Source organism: Polyodon spathula, chromosome 20 (genome assembly GCF_017654505.1).
Source record: "Polyodon spathula isolate WHYD16114869_AA chromosome 20, ASM1765450v1, whole genome shotgun sequence".
NCBI classification, from domain to species: domain Eukaryota; kingdom Metazoa; phylum Chordata; class Actinopteri; order Acipenseriformes; family Polyodontidae; genus Polyodon; species Polyodon spathula.
This window is the reverse complement of record NC_054553.1, coordinates 2,957,330-2,978,796: the sequence shown is the minus strand read 5'-3', so window position 1 is coordinate 2,978,796 and position 21,467 is coordinate 2,957,330. Positions and strand designations below refer to the sequence as shown.

At 38.6% G+C, this 21,467-nt stretch overlaps 1 protein-coding gene across 1 annotated transcript in view; it reads right to left on the bottom strand.

Annotated features, from left to right (window-relative positions):
* Window positions 1–19,797, bottom strand: part of LOC121295350 (THO complex subunit 2-like) — a 40,107-nt gene extending 20,310 nt beyond the window's left edge. Inside the window, exons 1-17 of the mRNA XM_041219860.1 lie at window positions 19,696–19,797; window positions 17,080–17,138; window positions 14,812–14,903; window positions 14,373–14,424; window positions 14,201–14,271; window positions 13,424–13,545; window positions 12,604–12,737; window positions 12,002–12,162; window positions 11,265–11,357; window positions 10,406–10,561; window positions 9,271–9,443; window positions 8,706–8,901; window positions 8,082–8,117; window positions 7,200–7,330; window positions 6,782–6,883; window positions 3,512–3,596; window positions 637–730 (exon numbers count right to left, since the gene is read on the bottom strand). Of these exons, the coding sequence (XP_041075794.1) occupies window positions 637–730; window positions 3,512–3,596; window positions 6,782–6,883; window positions 7,200–7,330; window positions 8,082–8,117; window positions 8,706–8,901; window positions 9,271–9,443; window positions 10,406–10,561; window positions 11,265–11,357; window positions 12,002–12,162; window positions 12,604–12,737; window positions 13,424–13,545; window positions 14,201–14,271; window positions 14,373–14,424; window positions 14,812–14,903; window positions 17,080–17,138; window positions 19,696–19,760 (1,822 nt within the window). The 5' untranslated portion in view covers window positions 19,761–19,797. The remainder of the gene's footprint in view (window positions 1–636; window positions 731–3,511; window positions 3,597–6,781; window positions 6,884–7,199; window positions 7,331–8,081; window positions 8,118–8,705; window positions 8,902–9,270; window positions 9,444–10,405; window positions 10,562–11,264; window positions 11,358–12,001; window positions 12,163–12,603; window positions 12,738–13,423; window positions 13,546–14,200; window positions 14,272–14,372; window positions 14,425–14,811; window positions 14,904–17,079; window positions 17,139–19,695) is intronic.
* Window positions 19,798–21,467: the final 1,670 nt, after the last annotated feature.

The window sequence follows — 21,467 nt, the reverse complement described above, 5'->3', positions numbered from 1 at the left end:
ACCACCGACACCACTAGCGGTATTATCTTCCAAACATGGATAAGCCTCCTGCCTAAAGCCAGACCCTTAAGCAAAAGCGAGACCGTGCATGGAGGATTACAGGTAGCTCAATGCATCCTGGGTCCAACTGAAGGCAGACAACAACCAAACTTAACACATGCACATCTTGCGAGCAAGACAACAGGAAATATAAACACTGTCTCATAGACTAATTCAAATTCCAAATGCCAAACAGCAGGAAGTCGCTGTATAAATAATACACATACTGGAGTTGACATGATGGGCACTGATGAGGGACAGATTTTCACAACTGTGCGACTCAGAATAGGAATCTGTTCAAATTGAAACCATTGTCGTATTGCATTAATGTGTCTTACTTGAACAGTGCAATTTTGGTAAGAGGCACTTTTATTGTAAGCCTGACACACTCCGATAAACAAAATCATCACGAGCAGTCCGGCTCTATAAACAGCTTGCGAAGTAGTGAGAACAGCTCAAAACTTTTAAAATGTTTTTATTACTTTCATGTCATATCCATATCACAGAGTTCTTCATTATTTCCTTCAGCAAAAGCCAAAACAAAATGTTTCTTCCTGCCTCACCAGTTAAGTATTCAAAATCATCTTAAAAGGATACAAGCCAAGACATCGTAGTTCAGTGAAGTGAGATACTTCAGAGAATCGACAACAGGCGTTATGAGGTTGTCATACCACTGGATCTGAGACAACATCTAAAAAAAAACAAAAAAAGACATCCGTTCAGACACAGCAATAAAGAGGAACAACAGGCATTGCTTTTCAAACTGGTTTTCAAATCATTTTGGAACATGCCGCCTCAAATATCCTAGAATTTCATAACATAGGCCGTTCTGGGATAACTTGTCTGCAGGGATGGAAATAAAAGACTGCCATTGTATAGCAGTTTGAGCCATTCCTGGTTTTACAATGAGCTTAATAAGACACACCTGTGCTTGTTATCTATACACTGAGGCTAATCAGGCTCGTAGTAAAACCTGGAATGGGTGAAATGTAATGCTATGGTATGTAATAGGAGTCTTATTTCCTTCACTCTGTCTGTATCTATGTTGGAGATTCAAAATTACACCTTTCCGTGCAACACACAATGTAAAGCACTTTCTCAGAAAAATCATTGGTCACCTTGAAACAGTGCATGTATTTTATATTTATTTATTTATTTTTAAATAATATATATCTACTAAAATTCAGAAGGTTTCGTCTTCGGGGCTTTTTTTGTTTTAAAAAAAAAACAAAAACCACATCTGTTTTCAGCTAGACTTTTTATACAAGAAGCCCTGGGTTTAAGTCTCACAGCTGTGTCGGTTGAAATGCTAGCAGGATGCATGTCATTATACAGCACACACTCACATTATTCACTCTGGTGACATGCATTTTGTTTTGAACAACTGACATGGCACGTATACTGTACTTCACCTGCACCTGGAGTTGAAACATCGGAGTGAGAGTTACAAGGTTAAAGGGTGCTTGTGTTTGCACTGTCTCATTCTAATCTGCTCCCCAAAGCCCTGTGGATCTGCCCTTGTCAGACAGGCAGCAATACTGACATGCTTTGTTTCACCCTCCACCATTACCACTCACAGTGAAATGCCATTCGACAAATTAACCTTCACTCTTAAATTACTCTTTCCTCCACTTGTCCAGATTGCATCTTACAAAAAAAGTTGTGTTTTTTTTTTTTTTTTTTTTAATAAGCCTTATAAGGGATATTAGTGCAGCGCTCTGAATGGGCAACAAAAAAGGCAAGGCCAAAATGGCCTTCAGTTTAATAGATTTGTACAATTCATTATTTCAATATTTGTAATATTCATCATAGATTTGTATGATTCATATATAAAATTATTGACCACATAAACAACCAACACAGTTTAACTTAATAATAACAATTTATTGATTGAGAAAATAGTTTTTTTATTTTTGTCAACCAGCAGCTTACAGCTCTGGCCAAAAGTTTCGCATCACCCAGAATTAGGTTCGAGACACAATTTATATTTAAAAAAATAAATAGATAATAAAATAAAAATACCGGTATTAAGACAAAAGTCTACTGAAAGCCATTAGTAGTGCAGTATTTCATGTTAGATTTTGAAATGTCACATTGTTCAACTAGCCTATTTTTCGTTACATACTACGGAAAACTACAAACCTGTATGTAATTCAGAATGTTAATGTAACATTATTCAGCAGGTTTCATTTCGACTTTCAGACAATTGCACAAAATTAGTTCATTCTATAGGTGATGCCAAATTTTGTCGAGCTGTAGAGTGGAGCCTGCGAGGACACAGCAGCAAGTGCTGAAGCCAGGCAATGGCTTTTCGCTAATCCACAGGACCGTTTTTGTTCAATTTTAATAGCCTATATTCAACTCAGTTTAACATACACTAAACTCAGAAATCTCATCCCCACGTGTAACATATAAAATCAGAATTGCTGTGTTGAATTTACGGATAAAGCTACCAACTTTCCAAAAACCTTTTCAGCAAACACCGTTTCAGGCTATCCAGTGTTCTTTCAATGAAAATGCTTCCTCACCTCAGTTTAATAGTGATGTTTTTGTGCATGGAGCTCATCTACACTGCCTGCTGGCTGCCAGGAAACAGAATGCAGGCATGCGGAAGGTTTTTTAATTTATTTTTTAAGTTTCTGCACTGCGTGGTGAAACCACCTAATATTTACTGTCTCTACAGTTAGTTGTTTTTCTGGCCCAGATCGAGCCAGGCTTATTATTTTATTTATTTTTTTCTGGACTCTAGACCCACGTGCTTGAAAGGGTCGTGTTCGTTGTACCCCCCACGCCGATACAACAGCCACCCAGATCACCTAACTGTGTTTGGATAAGATGCAGGCGCTATCAGCTGCTGTAGCTGAAAGGGCACTGCGGCAAGAATGGTCTTGAACAGACATACATTGAGGGGCATTACGGCAATTTCTGCATGGCCGTCGTTAATTTCGATTCCTGCTAGCCTATATCCTTCATATGGTCATAAGATTTCTTTTTTTACATGTTTGACATCCTATTACGTGTGTTCTCCTTCACCCTCTAATGATGTTTTGGTTTAGATTATTTACCATGCTTTCAGGTGACATTTTGCTGGAATAGTTAGTAAGCGTGACACAAACTAAATTAAAAACAACAGAGACACATGTTCTGAACATGTAGATGGTATAAAGAGATGTCATATCTAAACAATAAATAAAAGCCAGAATTCTGCGACATTACAGGGGGACAGTCTAACCACCAAATCAATGCATGATTCTACATCACGCTGTTTTTATGTTAGCTACTTACTTCTCGTTTTGACATTACAAATGTGCGGTTGACACCAGTCAGTCAATATTTTCAAAGCAAACCATGAGAACAATGAAAATGTATGTTCCCACAGCAGCAAGAAAATAATCAAATGAGACCACATCAAACTTTCCCCATTCATCTCGCCTTATCCAATTATTTCTGTCAAAAGCAATAAAATACATACGTAATCAAAGAGAATGGTTGGGTTGCTATGGCTCAGCTTTCCAATCTGTCTTCCAGACGGCTTCACATTTTCCTTGGTCAGTCGCCTGGAAAAGGAGCGCAGATGAAGGGAGTGTAATCACACTTGCAATAGAGAGGAGTGCGGAGGCAGGGGGCCAAATTAAAATCACTTATCTACAATGCTGTAGCGGACATTTTAATATCACCACCATGCTGTACAATCTGAAAACAACAAATCAAAGACAGGCTCTGAATCTTCAATTAGCGAAGCCACATGATTACAAGCAGGAAGGGCTGCTGCTATTCTAGAGCTGAATAAAGTGTGTCTAATGGATATGCTGTTCGACACCACTGAACACTTTCATTTCAACACTTTGGACCACACTTATCAAGGCCTTTGCACCACACTGCAACTTAAAAGTGAAGCTAACCTGTTTGGAACATTAAGAGGTATATATACTTAGTTATATATGTTCCTAAAGGGGTAAGACACATTTATAAATGTTGTCCTTTGTACTTCAAGGAAATTGTGCTGCCTAAACCCTTACGCAGCTTTAAGCAAAGTGAGCAACATTTTACTGTGAATAACTTTCATTAAACAGTCCCACCTCCACCTGTGTTTATTTCAGTGTGGAAAAATACGAAGAAAATAAAAACCTGGTAGGATTAATATGATAATGATTTAGACCAGTGGTTCCCAACCTTTTTCGAGGGAGCACCTTGGTGGCGCTTGGATTTTTTCCCCACAGACCACTTGTCACGTAACTGTTCCCTCATGTAGCAAATTAAATCTATCCATTTCTACTTATTGCACTCGCCCATTCACCAACTTTGCTCAACGTACATATAAAAAACACCCCCGAATATGAAGACAAGGCGGGTGGGAAGCAGTTTGAAAAGTTCAATTATTGGAGAGTGTACAGGTTGTTACTTACCACTCCTGGTGGGCTGTGATGTGGAAATTTAAAGGGATTGGTGGTGCACAGTCGATAGGATTTATAGCATTTATATTGGTTAAATATGACCAGAACAGACAGTACACATTATTTCCAGAAGTAGTGTTAATAGAATTTCCTTTTGACATGTAGTCTTGGGAGATCTTAAACCTGGCTGAATAAACCCATATAACAACATGGAGCTGAAATCGATCATTCACACTACAGTAAAAAGTTCACAAGTCAAGCTACAAATATAGCCTTCTTCTGTTTCACATTAACGTCTGTTACTATATACAGCTAACCTCTCCAAAAACGTATGGAAATAATAGGTAAATTCCTATATCCCTGGCAACACTGTAGCACATTTTATATTGTTGAAAATGAAAACTACTAAAACTGTGGTTTGTTTGAATTTAGTCATTCCAACCGAGTTAGGAATATTCAATGCAGTGTGCTACTTTTATGAGAAGCAAAAATGCTTTTTCCTCAACAGTGAACACAAGCAGTAGAATAAGCACAGATTAGAAAGATGTGCATTTCCGCGAATGCTAGATGTAGATTTTTTCTTTTTCTTTTTAAATAATGCTGACTGCCAAAAAAAAAGTCTGTAATTTTGAACAGACAAAATGTGCCATAGATGATTTAATTAGTATCTGTTTCACATTAGAAAGTCGTTTCAGTTAAATGCTTGTTATTGCACATTCATTTCTAAACACACCCGTAACAAATGAAAATAGATTAAAGGGGACGAATGCACACTCCACACATATCTTATAATAATATATCACTTGCTTAAAGCTGTTTGTTGTGTTGCTTAGTAATAGTAGTGATTGTGTAGAAACTGCAGAACAGAATTTTGGGAGTTGTTTGCGTACCACAAGTGGTCTGCACGCCACAGGTTGGGAACCACTGATTTAGATCATCTGAGTAAACCGCTGTGTCTTTTCACACACAAGTGTATTGTCACGTCTGCTGAACAAAATACGTTTTTATTGATGCACAAGCAAAATGAGGCTGCCCTGAAACAGCACAAGGATAAACAAAGGCGGGCACAGCTATGACAAATGCACTTCTTCAGCTCAGCAGTAGCTTTAATAATGAAGTGGCAGCTTAATATTGAAACTGGGAGATTCAGATTTCATAAACAGAACAATCTGTTCATAGAAATCTAAGGATGGTGGCATTGCAGTCACTTCAATTTTCAGTTTGGCACTTCAGCGCTTTTAGCTGTACAGTTTTCCAATCTGTAACTCTTGCAAATGTACCACTCCACTGATCCCAACATTACATTACTGCAGCACTGCAGTCCCCAGCCATTTATCAAGGCCTGTGCTGATCAAAGAATTCCTGCTCACGTGATCAATCTGCAGGGATCCCTCTCCCTGAAACACAATTTTATGCACAGGGACTCCTGAAAGGTTATTCTCCTCACTAGGCATGTTTGGAAATCTGAGCAATTTGAGGAAATGCACTTTATTTATTTGGCTTTGAATGGAAGTTTTATTAATGACTCAAGAAAATGATTGACACAAGCAAGGCAAAACGTAGCAGATACATTTTGTGACATCACTAGTGATTTAAAGCAGATTGGGCAACGCTCATCAATGCGGTTTGCTAATTAGGTAAATGACCAGGTTTAGGCATTATTATCAGGTACAGTATACAACGAATTACTGCTTCAGACATTCAGCGAACTAGCCTACAAAGCAGAGTTTGTGATAATGATGTGTTAGTGTGCTACAGACACTATTTATTGTCTCGGAAGGAAAGCCATTTTACCAGTTCAATCTGGAGAACGATAGTAGCAATATTACCTTTTAATGTGGGGAAGAATAATAATATTACACACACACACACACACACACACACACACACACACACTAACTTCACTATAAAGAACCCTTGATGTTTGATGTTTGATCAATTGATTGTTTAGACTGCAACACAGTGCTTGTGAAGGCAATGCCCAGCCGAGGCCATATGAAGCAGGAGTCGTCATGTGAATTCCGGCTCATCAGTAGGTTAATTTAGGGGATAGTGATCCCATGTAATGTATAGCGATGGTTATGTAGTGTATCAGGTTCCTGAAGCAGGGTGTCTCATTCAGTAAGGCTAGCGCTTGCCCTGTGCAGCACGTCTAGTGAACACCCTGATAAAACAAACATTTCTCCAGGTCCCATGGGGGGTCATTATAGTAAAAGATAGTGTGTGTGTCTCTCTCTCTCTCTCTCTCTATATATATATATATATATATATATATATTAGGAGAGAGAGAGACACACACACACACACACACACACAAAGAAAATGAAATTAAAAAAGCCAAGACTTACTTCATAATATATTTGGCTCTGTCAACCGTTTGGGCTTTGACTTTTACAAGCAGAGGATGACTGTTGTAGGTTTCATTTTTCCACTGTCCATAAAGACGATACCTGAAAAGGACAACAGGATCCCACACATTTAACAACAACAGAACCACCAAGGTAATACAGAGCATGAAAGACTAAGGAGTAAAACCCTGGAACACACAAGACAGGGTCCCATCTTAGCAATGCAATGATGACTACATTCAAATCTATTAGATGCATCTAGCTTTCATGTACGTACAGTACTTGGACCATTACTAAAGAGACATCTCTTTGAAATGCACAGTGAAATATACCAGAGCTGGTATGTCAACAGTACCAGGCCCAGAATTGCTTTTTCTTTGATCAAGAAATATACAATATTGTACTTAGCTGCACTCACCTGTGCTGGTAAGGAAACATTTTGAAAAATCCCCACAGCTCCTCCGACATACAGGCATTACAGTCCATTAGTGTGAGAGAGGGGAGTAAAACCTGGTCCGTTATACTGAGAAAGCAGCTCAACAGTGTGTCCTAGGGAACAAAACAAATACACAAATAAGTAGAGCCCAGAAATAGACAGCATCATATTACATGGCTTATAGTTCAATTAATGCTTTATCAAAATTGCCTGATGGGTTGCAACATCAAATCTTTTATATTAAAACCTGCAAAACCCTGATCTAGTAATGAATAATAATCTTTACTGCAGTTACATATACACAAAGAACAAGCTAATAATGCATGCATAAAACATCCCCCCCCCAGCTCTTCAATCAACAGAAAAAACATTACCAAGCCCCACTAATCCAAGCATCAATTCTTAAAAGACTTTCCTACGTGTTATTTATTTCGTGCCATGAATCTGAATTAATCAGAACCAATACAAAAATAAGCTTATTAAATTGGAGAGCTACAACTCTTGATCTGGCTGATAATTTTGACAGTACAGGGGGTACGGTGCTCCCCCTTTATAACGCTATAGTCGGGAGCCATAGTTAAGAGACCATGTTATTTATGATCTGCCTTATAACAAGACTGCTAGTGTAATGGCATTATGGCACAAATGGCAGCCATGACCGTACCTCCTTGTAACCCGTTCCACAACATAAAGGGAGAGCACTGTATTAGGTGGTTAGAATATTCACAAGAGACATAACACCACTTCTTTTTAATGTAGTAAAACAAATACTGAAAACACCAGGGCAGTAATAAATATATCATGACCATTATAACTGAAATTAAACTTTTTTTTTTTTTTTAACTTTTTTAAAGAATCACTTACCATTCTGTCCTTGTCCTCTTGTTTGTCAGTCTGATACTGCAAGAAAAGTAAAAACACATTACGCAAGCTTCCACGACTGGCTTATAAGCTGGGCTGGAATTTAAAGGGATTCAGAAACCATTTTTTTGCAACATGATGGAAGAAAACGACTCATAGGAAAAATGCAAACCCCTGCCCATTAACTTTGAGGATGTTTAAACAAATCTGCAGGGTGTGGGACTGAACCGAGGAGCAGCAGCTGAGTTATCAGTTTTGCTCCCTCCTCTTCACTCGATTTAATTTCACATGTGTCACATAGAAACAGGAAAGATGCTTTTAACAGCAAATTCTACCAGCAGTGAAAGTCAGTAAGCACAATTTATTTTTAGCGCACATTAAACTGCTGTTGTAAATGGTTAGTAGTCATCCTGACTGGCATTACATCAGCATTATACATCTGTACTGCTATTGCTCTCTATCGTACCAACAGCTTGCCCAAAAGCTAAGGAACTGAAAGCAAAATGGCAGGCAAAACTGTCAGCTTGGCACAGCACATAGCAATACTGTAATTTTAACAAAGATCACGCAGTCTCGTTAGGTCTGCCTGATTCCACACATTGGACGCTTCAGTATCTTAACAATAACCTCTTTCATGAATCCTTTGCCCAGGCGCACAATCTTTGCAAATAAGACGGGGTCATGGGAGAGATGAGGGCCCAGGTAGCAGAGCATGGTGAACACCTCCTTCCTCAGATCCTCAAACGCCTCAGCAGGCTTGGGAGCTTGCTTGCTTTTCAGTGGCCGATTGAGAGCTCCTTTGGCGCCTTTAGGGACCCCAGCTCTGTAAAACCAAATTGTACAGTAACAACCTGCTTTGGGGACAAAGCTGCATTAGACGAGGCAGACACATCCCACCATCTATAGAAGACAGACAGGTGCTGGCAACAGAGTATGACTGCATTGCATCTGCACCTGAACTAGAGACCTACAGTTCTCAGGGCTCCAGTGATGTCAAACTGAAGTTCAACCAGCACAAAATACAGCATCTATATCTTTATGCTGCTTATAAGAAAAGATGTACAAAACACAAAAAATAAACTATTCAAATTGTATTGCTGCAAAAATATATCAGAGGTTTTTGCTGTATAAATAATAGAAACTAAATGATCGAATGTGCTCAAACGCATAACTCAGGAAAAAGTTATTTTACCTTCGGTATAAGGGTTCGATGGTAATATGAAGCAGCTGACAAAGAGCGACAGCTACAGACTTATGGGATGCGGCATAAAACGGAGGCATCTGGTCCATGATACTCTGTGCGTGTTGCCAGTCACCAATCCTCAATAAAGCTTCCAGGAGCCCAAGCTTCTGGTTATCGGGGGGCTGGTAGAAAAAAATGTAAATTTCAACATCAACACTAATTGGAAAATGTTTCATCATAACCTGCTAGCACATCCTCCTTCATGAATTATTCACCACGCTGTAAACGGAATAAATGTGCATTTTTATTCCTTCTTTAAAACGAAGACAGCATTTCATTGCAATGTCGTAAAATATTAGTAGAATACATAACAGGTTCCAAATAATAAACATACAAATCGGTAATTACCGGCAGTTTCATAACAAAGACAAAATACCCTTCAATTTTAAACGGAACAGCCTTTTTAAAAACTGGCTAGTTTCTTTCCCGGTGCACTGATGAACCTAATCAAGTCTCTTCCATTTCTTTCCAGTTAGCCCTCACTGTCAGCATTGTTTCAGTTACAGGTCCTCATGACATGACTGATCACAGAAAAAAAAAAAGCAATACCTCATTTTAAAAGCAAGGTGATCTATTAATAAAAAAAAAAAACTGCAATCAAATCCCTCTTTGCAGAACACAGCAATTCTGCAACGATTCTTAAGTAGTTCACTCAGGTCTTGTCTCCCTCATTATCAAACACCATACACTTAATGTTTCTGGAGTCGTGTACAGTAATTGCTGTGAGCTCAGATTCTGAATGGGTTAGGATATGTAATAATCCCATAAGCAAGATCTAGGTGTATTGCAAATATAATTATAATTAAAGACAATACTAGATGAGATCCTGGGCATTTCTGTTGTTGTTTTACATTAAAAACTATTTTACGCCATCAAATAATTTGTTCTGGGTCATGTTGCTTCAATAAAGACTTCTCCCTAGACTCCATGTTAAGGGTGGCTAATCGGGGCATAAGACTCATCATTAGAGTTGTTTTATTTAGACTCATTACAGTGAACACCTTCAATGACTTCCACTTAGCTACCAGGCATCCTGGGACAGGGCTGGAGCCTAGGATGATCCATGAAAACACAGACTGCAAACCTTTTCGTTCTTTTCCTCCTCCTTCTCTTTTTCTTTGTCCTTCTCGTCTGTCTTTTCAGAAGGCACCACAACCATAGTGAGCTTCCGGGCGATCTGCTTGGCTTCCGTAATCTCCCGCTTGTGTTCCTCCAGGATACTGGGATCCATAGGAAGCAGCTACAAAAAAAAACAGCAAATAGAAGTGTTCTCAAACCAAAATGACAAGAGATACAAGAGCTAATCCACTGTAGAAAACAAACTACTTTTTACTGACTTGATCAGTGTACCAGCGGAGCTACCGCTTGACCTTGTAATTGGAAATTCAATTAATGGGGACTAACTGTAAATAATGACTCAAATTATCATAAAAAATGACCTTGCTCATCATTGTGCAATAGTAATGTACACTTCTAATTACATACAACTGACCCAGTTTCATTGTAAAATTATTGAGTTGCATTTTAAAAATAAGACAGCTGCATCAAAAGAGCCTTGTTTGCCAGAGGATCTAACTGTTAATCACCAGCACCTGGTATCAGACACATTATTGGTGGATTTACATGACACTTCAATGCCCTTGGGTTGCACTGGGCACTTTGAGCAACACGGTTTGTTTGAAAGGTCTTTAAAACAATCCAACATTCAGGTCATACCAAAGCACAGAGCATGAACCCTTTACCAGCCCTACACGGCTCATTTAATGATGTTCAGGAGCATGAGCAGCGGCTTGATATGTCAAAGGGTTAAACGCTAACACCGTTTGTTTTAGTTTTGATTTGTTACAATAGGTTTCATTTCAATGTGGCACTTTGTCATGAAGTGTAGCTGTTCCCTGGGCTACTCTAGAAAATCCTGTAGGTGCGCAGCGTGAAGCGCTTACATGCACGTAGAGATCCCCCAGCTCAATCAAGCTATGCTGGAGCAGTGCGGCAGCGACATGATAAAGCGACGAGGGCGTCTCCCCGTTTGGTTCCTGGAATCAAACAGAGCAGTCATTAAATTAGAGCCCACTGTTTCAGACGGGCAGATCGTTAAACTGAGCAGAATGCAATGGATTATTTTAACACAAGAGCAAGCACAGAAAAAAACTGGTTTACTAGAGCAAGACCCTTGCAATTAATAGAATCTGGGACTACAGCTAAAAGCCATAACGAGTTCAGCCGGGACTTTAAACACAGGCAGCACACTGCTGATCTGTTGGCTTGATATACTTGCAATGCAACCTTTATCAAAGTCTAAACAAGCATAAGGCTTCAGCAACATTTCTGATCATGCTTTAGGTTTGTATATTCATAACGTACAGAAATCGATTTAGGAATAGGGTAGATACTTGAGTTTACTTTATAAATCTGGAGGATCTAAATCCTGCCATCCTAAAACTTGTGACCTTGCAATATGCACTGTATTTTATTGTATTGTTAAAGAGGGTGAATGGATGACCTCAAGGGGTAAAAAACAGTCTAGACAGCAATATTTAGATTATAATAGACCCCGTTCAATGTATATAATAAGTTACATCAGGAATCACTATTGTGGCTCACATTTAAATGTTAACAGCCCTTAAACATGAATACAATATGCTTTTTTTAAAAGCCAGAGAAAATGTTCACTCATTACCTGATAAAATTTAAATTTAAATCCCAAGATGTGACACAGTGTTTGTGCTTCACACATATAAGATTTAATAAGAGGTACGAAGAATTCGTCTTGATCGGATCTACATTCATAGACTTCAAGGATGATGTCCAACACACGGTTCGGGTCCAAATTAAAACATCCTGTGGGCGGGAAGGAGCAAGACTGTCAAACGCTATCACACACACACATACACGTTAACCTACAGCCACCAAAACACTGTGCTAGACCTGGTTATGTGTTAGAGAACAGTATACATCAAAATACAAGCAGAATAATACAGCTCATCATTAACATAAACAAGCCCCCCCCAAAGAACCATACATCTTGCAACACGCGCTACTGGGTTTGAAGCCCAGTCAACTTGCACTACCCAAAGAAATCACTGAAACCATTATTCTGATGTTATATGCCTTGACATAGCTGGAGAATGGTTATGTATTTTAATAAAAAGGATACAAGTGATTTAATGGCTTTCAACAGGTTATGAAGCAAAAAATAAATAAAACAGGCAGCCTCCAATTCATAACAGCTAAGGCACTTGTGTTTGGTTCTCTTCTTCTGTGATGCATTACAATGCTTACCTATCAGAGACTTGATGTTTTCAAGGACTAAACGACTGGTGATATTCCCGGACAAGTCTTGACCCAGCTCAGTTATCAACTTTGCATAGCCTTCATTTTCTTCTCTCAGCAAGTTAAATTTCTGTTGCTTATAACTGCAAAGAGAGAACACAGGTTATTAAAATTAAAATTGAGATTTATCATGAATGGAAACACATATTCACTGACTATTCGTTACTGTATTGTATCTAAAATTAAATACATTAAATCAAATAACGACTTTCAATCAGATCCAAATCTCCATCTATTACTCCTGTACTTAATTTGTTTTACATATGGTCCTTTGTACCGATTCTGGCTACTGAGTCAGAATTATAATCACTCCATTGTCAGCATAACGGAACGTAATGGGGGGGGGGGGGAGGATGATTAGTAGACACAAGCTTATGTGGACCAGGTCTAGAGAGCCTGTCAAACCTAATAATAATGACTGATTATCTCCCAACTCTGAAGACTATTAATATAAACGAGCGAGACGAATCACTACTGGCAGTACAAATCAGAAATCTACAAGAAAATTAACTTTAGAACAAATTGGCTCATTATTAGGAGGTGTAAATATCTGTCCATAGATGTTCGAGTCTAAAATGTGAACAAGGAGTCTGGTCTGTAAATTCTCTCAGAATAGAGTAACCCGGCTCACATCTTGGCTGCTAAAACCCATACCAAGTGTCTACAAGCAAGGGCAGAATATAAACAACATGTCTGCATTGTTTACTGGATCTGTAGCCTCCATGCCTCTGGCAATGTGCAAAGCCAGCCTGAGACTTCAATTACTTACAATAGTTTGGTTTTTATTTTGACAATTTTCTGATTAAACTGCTGGGCTTGCTTGATGAGTCCGAGGGATTCCAGAGTCTCAGGATCGAGCCTCTCCTTGAGCACCGTGTCCGATACCAGGAACTGAAAAACAAAACCAAGGTGGGCTGAGTCACTTCTGGTGGGCTATTCCACGCAAGAGGGACGCACATTCACTTTAGGACGTGTGGACAATCTCAAAGGAAATCCTGCACTCTGAAGCGAGACAGCCTGCAGAGCCTGAAATCTAATTACAGGTCACTTTTAAATTTTCCCTTAAGAATTTTCGTTTTTTCCTAGAATAGTAGTGGCCTTGTGAGGATGGCATAAAGACCGCGAGACAGAGGGGAATGTAGGTCTCTCACTCGCACTAAGCCAGCTAATCCAGGGGTATAGAGAGAATATCATGCAGCACAATACAAATACCAGTAATATTAATTTACTGAAAAAAGCCGAGCACAAACGCCACGCATGTTTTTAAGAAGTCTTAGAAAGAGATAAAAAAAAAAAAAAGATGTCTAGAGGAATACTGCCACCTAGTGACCAAACAAAGCTTTTTTTTAAATCTGGAAAAACACACTGATCATCTCACAAGCACTGTCCAATAAGTACTCCACTTTTAGTACCTCTATATAGTGATGATAGATAGACAGTCGGTAACAGGAGGGCTCTGCTGCCCTGACAGGGAGTCTGGGGTAAAAACTACCACAGAGACACAGTTCAAGTGGATACCACAGAGTACAGTGCGAGTGGAACTTACCAAACATGCTCCAACCAACTGGGTAAAATGTTCTCGCTTATTTTTTTCTTCCAAGCAACCTGTTTCTATATCTATAAAAAAATAAAATCACAAAGACGTTATCGTATTTAAAAGTGAATTTCATGCACATCCAAACATCTACACACATTAAAACATGCTAAGACAAACTTACCTAAAATGCAGAAGACATCAGCTAAAATTGACGACATATCTTCTCGGAATTCCTGTAATAGAAATGAAAAAAAAAAAAAAAAAAAAAAACAAACAAACAATACTGAGCATGATTTCTGTTGGACTAAGTGACAACATTTCGCCTTTTCAGGTCAGAATTGCACAAACTCTGAGTAAAGCATTTTGAAACAACCAAACCTAAACATCAGTTCACCCTGCGCTTAAACACAGAATTCAGAGGCAGAGTAATAAAATCACAGTTTGGAGCCAAAACATGCTTTTGTTTCCCTGTCATTTGCAGCATTGAACACAATCATAATATAATGCCACTGGCCCAGATCCCCTCCTCAGAGGAATTTCTGCTTCTCTAATAATGACATGCTCCAAGTACACACCTGACTTAATTGGTTTAGTAAAGCAAGTCTCTGTTTTACACTTACCATTACATCATTAAGTACGCTAGCAGCCTGATCAAGTTTGAGATTGCCTTTAATGACCTGCCAAGCCAGCTCATACAGAGCAGACTGGATATCTGTGGAAGTGAAAACAGAGTTCAGAGAAATGAACTGCAGATCATTAATCATTCATTTTGCTTATGTTATGAAGTCACTACAGAGAGAACAAAGACATGCCCACATTAAGCCAATTAAAATGGACAGTGTTGCATCTAAGAAGAATACAGGATAAACAGTAACATCGCTTTAATAAACAAAGCCTATACGAACAGTGGGAGACAAATCAATGGTAATCATTTCTAAGTTGTGAGAAACAATGTCCCAATGATTACATTTCTCATTAAATACGATTCACTCGTATTAAGCACCATTACAGTTCAGTTCGTGGGCTGATTGCTATGCAGACGAAGACAGCAGCCTGTTAAACGGTTTCAGCTCAACGATGAACAATTAAAAAGGCTTCAAAAGATTAAAACTACTGCTGCACAGTACTACCGCATCCAGAAGAGTGTCCTTTTATCTGTAAATGATGCCAATTAAAACAAAAAAAGAAAACTCAAATCTCAGAGTTAAGGCAGTGTTTAATGCCAACCCAACAAAGAGCCAGTTAGTTGATGCCAGATTAAATGTGTCTCAACCTCTAAAGCTTGTAACACAGCAGCAGGGTTTAAATCTCATTACAAGGTGCTGTTGTGAGAATGTGACTCTCAGAGAGGGCTACAACGAAATAAGCAATATACAGGAGGATTAGAAAGTAAGTTTACCACATCAACGCACCATATCATTGACTTACTTTCTAATCGCCCTGTACATTACAAACTTCCAAAAAGAAATAACATGCTTATATTGTTGTGCTCCTGTTTTCTTTCCAATGCGGCAGCTGAGCTTTCTACAACAACAAAGGGAAAAACACCTTGGTTTGATGATAAAATTAGACAGGACCAGCACTACAGGTCTGTCACCACCACCGTTAAGCTCCCCTGTCCCCACAGTACTTTACAAAAACACAGCACACCACAAAATACATACGGTTTAACATCTAAATCATTACAACCAATATTCATCATTGTTTTTTTGGGTGACTGCATGCAAATACATTGCATTTAGAAAATGTAGGGAAATCATAGATTACTAAATGTTCTAAATATAATAACCCTACTCCAAGAGCAGCACAACATGAATACCATGGTGCTGTAAATGCAATCCTGTACTGAGCAGCACAACATGAATACCGTGGTGCTGTAAATGCAATCCTGTACTGAGCAGCACAACATGAATACCGTGGTGCTGTAAATGCAATCCTGTACTGAGCAGCACAACATGAATACCGTGGTGCTGTAAATGCAATCCTGTACTGAGCAGCACAACATGAATACCGTGGTGCTGTAAATGCAATCCTGTACTGAGCAGCACAACATGAATACCGTGGTGCTGTAAATGCAATCCTGTACTGAGCAGCACAACATGAATACCGTGGTGCTGTAAATGCAATCCTGTACTGAGCAGCACAACATGAATACCGTGGTGCTGTAAATGCAATCCTGTACTGAGCAGCACAACATGAATACCGTGGTGCTGTAAATGCAATCCTGTACTGAGCAGCACAACATGAATACCGTGGTGCTGTAAATGCAATCCTGTACTGAGCAGCACAACATGAATACCGTGGTGCTGTAAATGCAATCCTGTACTGAGCAGCACAACATGAATACCGTGGTGCTGTAAATGCAATCCTGTACTGAGCAGCACAACATGAATACCATGGTGCTGTAAATGCAATCCTGTACTGAGTGAAACACATCCTTCACATTGTGCTTTACTGCAAATAGCCAAAATCTTACAAGGTTGTCAGTGGCAACCTTTCTGCACAGCTTCCTACAGAACTCCACTGGGAGCAGAGCGCTGTAAACACAGCTCCCTTATGACTTACCCCTAGCCTGCAATATCACCCAGCATTGTCTCCGAGCATCTCTTTCATGTACTCATTTTAATAATTCAATTTTTCTTTCTACCCCTTCCACATTCTGACTAATGAGAGGGCAATCAGATTCAAGTACCTACTGTACCTGAATATACTATTAATTGTAGTGCCACATGTTTATTGCAAATGCTATGAGAAATTGTGAAGTTCGACGTGTCCGTTTAAAAAAAAAAAAAAAAAAAAAATGTAGTGACCTTTGAACGTAACACTTGTTCAACACAGATGAACTCTGTTGATGGCTTTCTCAGCGATTTACAGTGTTTCAAACTTACCTCTTAATGTCACGTCATCATTTGGTTTACTTTCTGCAAGTTTCCGACATAACTGTAAACTGTAAATACAAAAAGAAAAAAAACACAGAAACACATCAGCTTAAATATCACCATTGACCAAGTTACCTCTGCCTTGAAAACACACCCCATATGCAGCACACACTTGTGTGAATGCTGAGCTATGCTGAGTGTGGTCTTCAACCCTCTCTAATACGTAATCACAAGATTTTCTATTTTAATGTCCAACCCTTTTGTCCAGTGATATTTTCCTTTTAGTTCTTTTCACACGTTAAAAAAAAAAAAGATCATGTTATTTATCAGCAAATGAACTAACAAGTACACGGCACTAACAAGCCACATGATCATGAACCTTACTCCTAAATTACTGTAATCTGGATAAATGTAACCCAGCAGTGACATTTTCTGAATAAAACAATTCAGATAAAAGTAATCAATCACAAAATGCGTATCACTTTTATCAAGATTACAAGTTTTGAAAAACCAGCCCCTGGTTTGCTATAGTAGAAATAAATTATCTACACCTCAGGGGTTTTTCATTTGTGTTTCTTCATCTCTGTTAAATGCATCCCTTAAGGGGCTTGGCTAGACTCTTCCCATCACCAGAGTCTATACACTAGGGTTAGCACAATCCTCCCAATAGACAACCCTAGAATTATCCGAGTGCCATGTTCAAAATGAAAATGATATGTATGAGGTTGAGTTAAGATCATTCTAAACAGCCTGTCTAGCCATTCTACTTTACTTTAGCATGTCAAGCCTTAAGATATATTTACTGTACGTCTTTGTATAAAAACGACATTATCAAAAACATTACATGCAAAGGAAACCGATGCATTAATAAGATGAAAAACAAAATAGCTTACAGGCCATATGAGAGATGCATTTACTGCAATGTGGTACTAATTATACATATAGCTATTTCACTTAACAGCCCACTTGAATTATAATTGCACTGTCTGATTTCAGCATTAAAAACCACCCATTCATAATTCTGATGTCAAATACGATAAAAGTCTTTGACTTATTTACACACATCCTTACCTGGATTCAACACAATTAGGATATTGCCTGCAGTTAATGCAAAACCCAGCTGTAGAGTGTGTGCAGAATGAGGCAATGGGAGTGTTGATACATAACATGTCCTGAGGGCAAATAGCACGCAAGAAGGAATTGCAAACAATCTCCAGGCTTAGTCCCTTGCTAATTACACTGAAAACAGTGCTCTGTTATTTGAGCTTCTGAGGAATAATGAGAACAGAAAGCACAACACTCAAGACAACAGTGGTTGGGCTTTCTTAGTTCACATTTCACACTGAAATCCTCAAGTATAGAATCATGAGTCTTCACACTATAAAAGTAGGCACTACTTAGCTGACGTTTTAATGTCAAAGGAAGGTATGCAAACATTGGTTATACATTTAAAACAGGGGTGTCCAATCAGTCCTAGAGGGCTGTTCCACTCCAGGTTTATCAGGTAAAATATATCATTAACTAACTCAGGGTCTGGATGGAGGGTTAATTGGTTCAGTTAAACAATTTAGAACCGGGTTGGAAGTCCAACATTGGCCACCCATGCTTTAAAAGAACAGAACTTTGTTGACCATCCTCACAAACAGAAACTCCAAAACACTTTGCAGTCTGAAACAGCTGAATTCAGCAGCAGTCCCCCAAGGGTTTATACGTGCTTAGTGAAGGTGAGGGTTATTAGGCTTTACTGTACGTACCCTGACTACTATTAAAAAGAAAACTACAGTAAAAAAAAAAAATCCAAATGGGGGGTTGAGTCCATTTAAAAATACAAACGATATCAAATACCATGGAAATTGTCTGCAAACAACAATGTAATACAAGCAGTGGTGTATACTGTAAATGTAACGCAAGACATGGTCGTGTTCACGTCTAACGCGTCATAGCTATTTCCTGTTTAAAACTATGCTTGTGCAATAAGTAATCCAAGTTATGTTTTTTTTTTTTTTTTTTTAATTGGTCCTAGTGTTTTGTTGCTCTGCTGTATTATTAATATAGTCCTAGCAACGGTTTTCTTACTGCATATCATATTTAACCCGGACTCACATTATTTGGTTGAAAATATTAATATTCGTCACAATGTTAATCATCCCTCGCTATATATACACACAGCAAACCTCAACCCGGGTGAAGTTTACTGCAGATGTAATAACTGTTTAATGTTCTTACTGACTGGGTTAGTTTACTTATTTGTCCACGCCTCGGTACAGTAAAGTGTGCAACACAAATTCCACACGCAAAAAAGTCGAGCGCCCTACAAGACAATGAGGTGGATTACTAGAAAGCGCTTTTTTTTTTCAACCCCTCAGCTTGTTATATGTCTCTAAGGTATTGGGATGCAATTTGCTGAAACGAAAGTCCCATCTCCTGCTGCTCATCCCGCTTTAATGTCTCGATCCCCTGTAATCTCGCACGGCTCTAGAGAGTATGGTGGAGACAATGCAGAAAGTACTTCAACCCGTTCTGGTAATGTGCTTTACAAACATCGACCGGCTTGGTTTCGCGTCCCCTGTAAGCATACACCTTTCTTCACACGTTCTGTTAACATAACAAAAGAATGTAACTCACAACTCATTTTTTCCGGATTTTTCCCAGTTTCTGATCCAATCAGCTGGTAGCACCAACACCGCCATCTTCCCCACTATACCGCACTTAGCCCGGATGTTTAGCACAGAGCGCCGGGTCAAAGGACACTCTCAGCTGCATGCCGGGACGGGCTGGCTGAAGTTTATATTTTACAACAAGTTTTTGTCTCGGGGCTTGTGTGGTGCAGTTTAGAAAAGGCAGAGAATATGAAGCGTTTCGAATAAAACTGATCAGGTACAACACAGTACAACAACGCAACCACAAAACATTTTGCTACCCAACTTAGGTGCATGCTAGGTGTTGCTTTGAACAAAATGGATCCCACGGAAGATGTACACGTTGTAAAAAAAATGCACGTTTGAGATATATATATATATATATATATATATATATATATATATATATAGATATATATATACTTTTAAATCACATGTACTTGCGAAACATCCTTTTCGCACGCCACTTTTAAAACACCTTTTTTTGGTATATTGTTTTTGTTTTGCACGTCAAAGCCACCGTAGCATACTATGAATATGAAAGATAAGGCTAAGACATGCACAAGTTCATTTAATATATAATAAGGTTAAAAATATTTTATTGTATGCATTATGTAGTGTGATAGACATACAAACGCCAGCATCCAGTAATATGCATCACGCATGTGATGTGTTAATGTATATTCTACTTTCAGTTAGGATTTGATTTGTTTATCGTTGTGTGTTACAATAACATGTCAAAAATGAAAGTGCTTGCCACTAAAGGGCGCCCTTTCGCACCTGATGTGACAAGAAAACAAGGAAGTGGCATTCATACCAGCGTCTTTCAGTTGCGCTTCACTACCTTTTAATTAAACACGTTTGATAGGGAAAAAAGAAAGAAATTAACCTCTGTACCTCGTAATGGCCAAATATTTATATTATTTCATATTTAAAAAAAAAAAAAAATCACATCTAGGAATAGTTCAAGATTCAAAGAAACTATATTGCGTTGTTTGTATCGCAGTGTTGTAAATGCTGTATTCAGTGTCACAGAGGCTCAAACAAGTTTAACAGCTTTATTAATGTAAGTTACAAAATGCAAAATACATGCGTTTCATTCCAGTCAGTATCGCTAGGCAGCCAGAGAAGTGAATTCTTCATCTTGGGATATGCTGTGGAGCGGCTCCTGCAGCTACGAGTCCTACTCTGTATGATCCACGTCTTCCAAAATCATATTGCAGCTTTTAAATTCTTGCAGTTTTGCATCACCCTGGTAGCAGCTCTTCTTCTCGGTCCCAGTCCCTCCCTTTTTGGAGCAGCGCCCCAAGACTTAGTCATTGCATTCACCTGATTCCACTGCTTTAGACTTACTTTTACATTGAAGAATGCCACAGAAAATGCTTGTCCTTACCGCATCCCAATACAGCCTTAAGTTAAAAAAAAATTCACAGACAAAATGATGCTAACATATCAAAACAGAAGAGGACAGTCAGTATGTTTAGATCAGAACATCAGACTAAATACATTGTTCAATACAAAGGTTTTGAAAGTGTTTCAATATGTATCGCAAAACGAAGTCACAGGTATAGGATCCCCATAATTGACTACTTAAATTTACAGTGTTACAATGTTGTTACCATATCAACAAGTTGTTGTAACAATTATATAATATATAGATATATATATATTATATATATATATATATATATATATAATATAATTAGAAAACTGAATACCTCCAAATTATATGAATGAAAGATGCCAGGGGACAGCAGG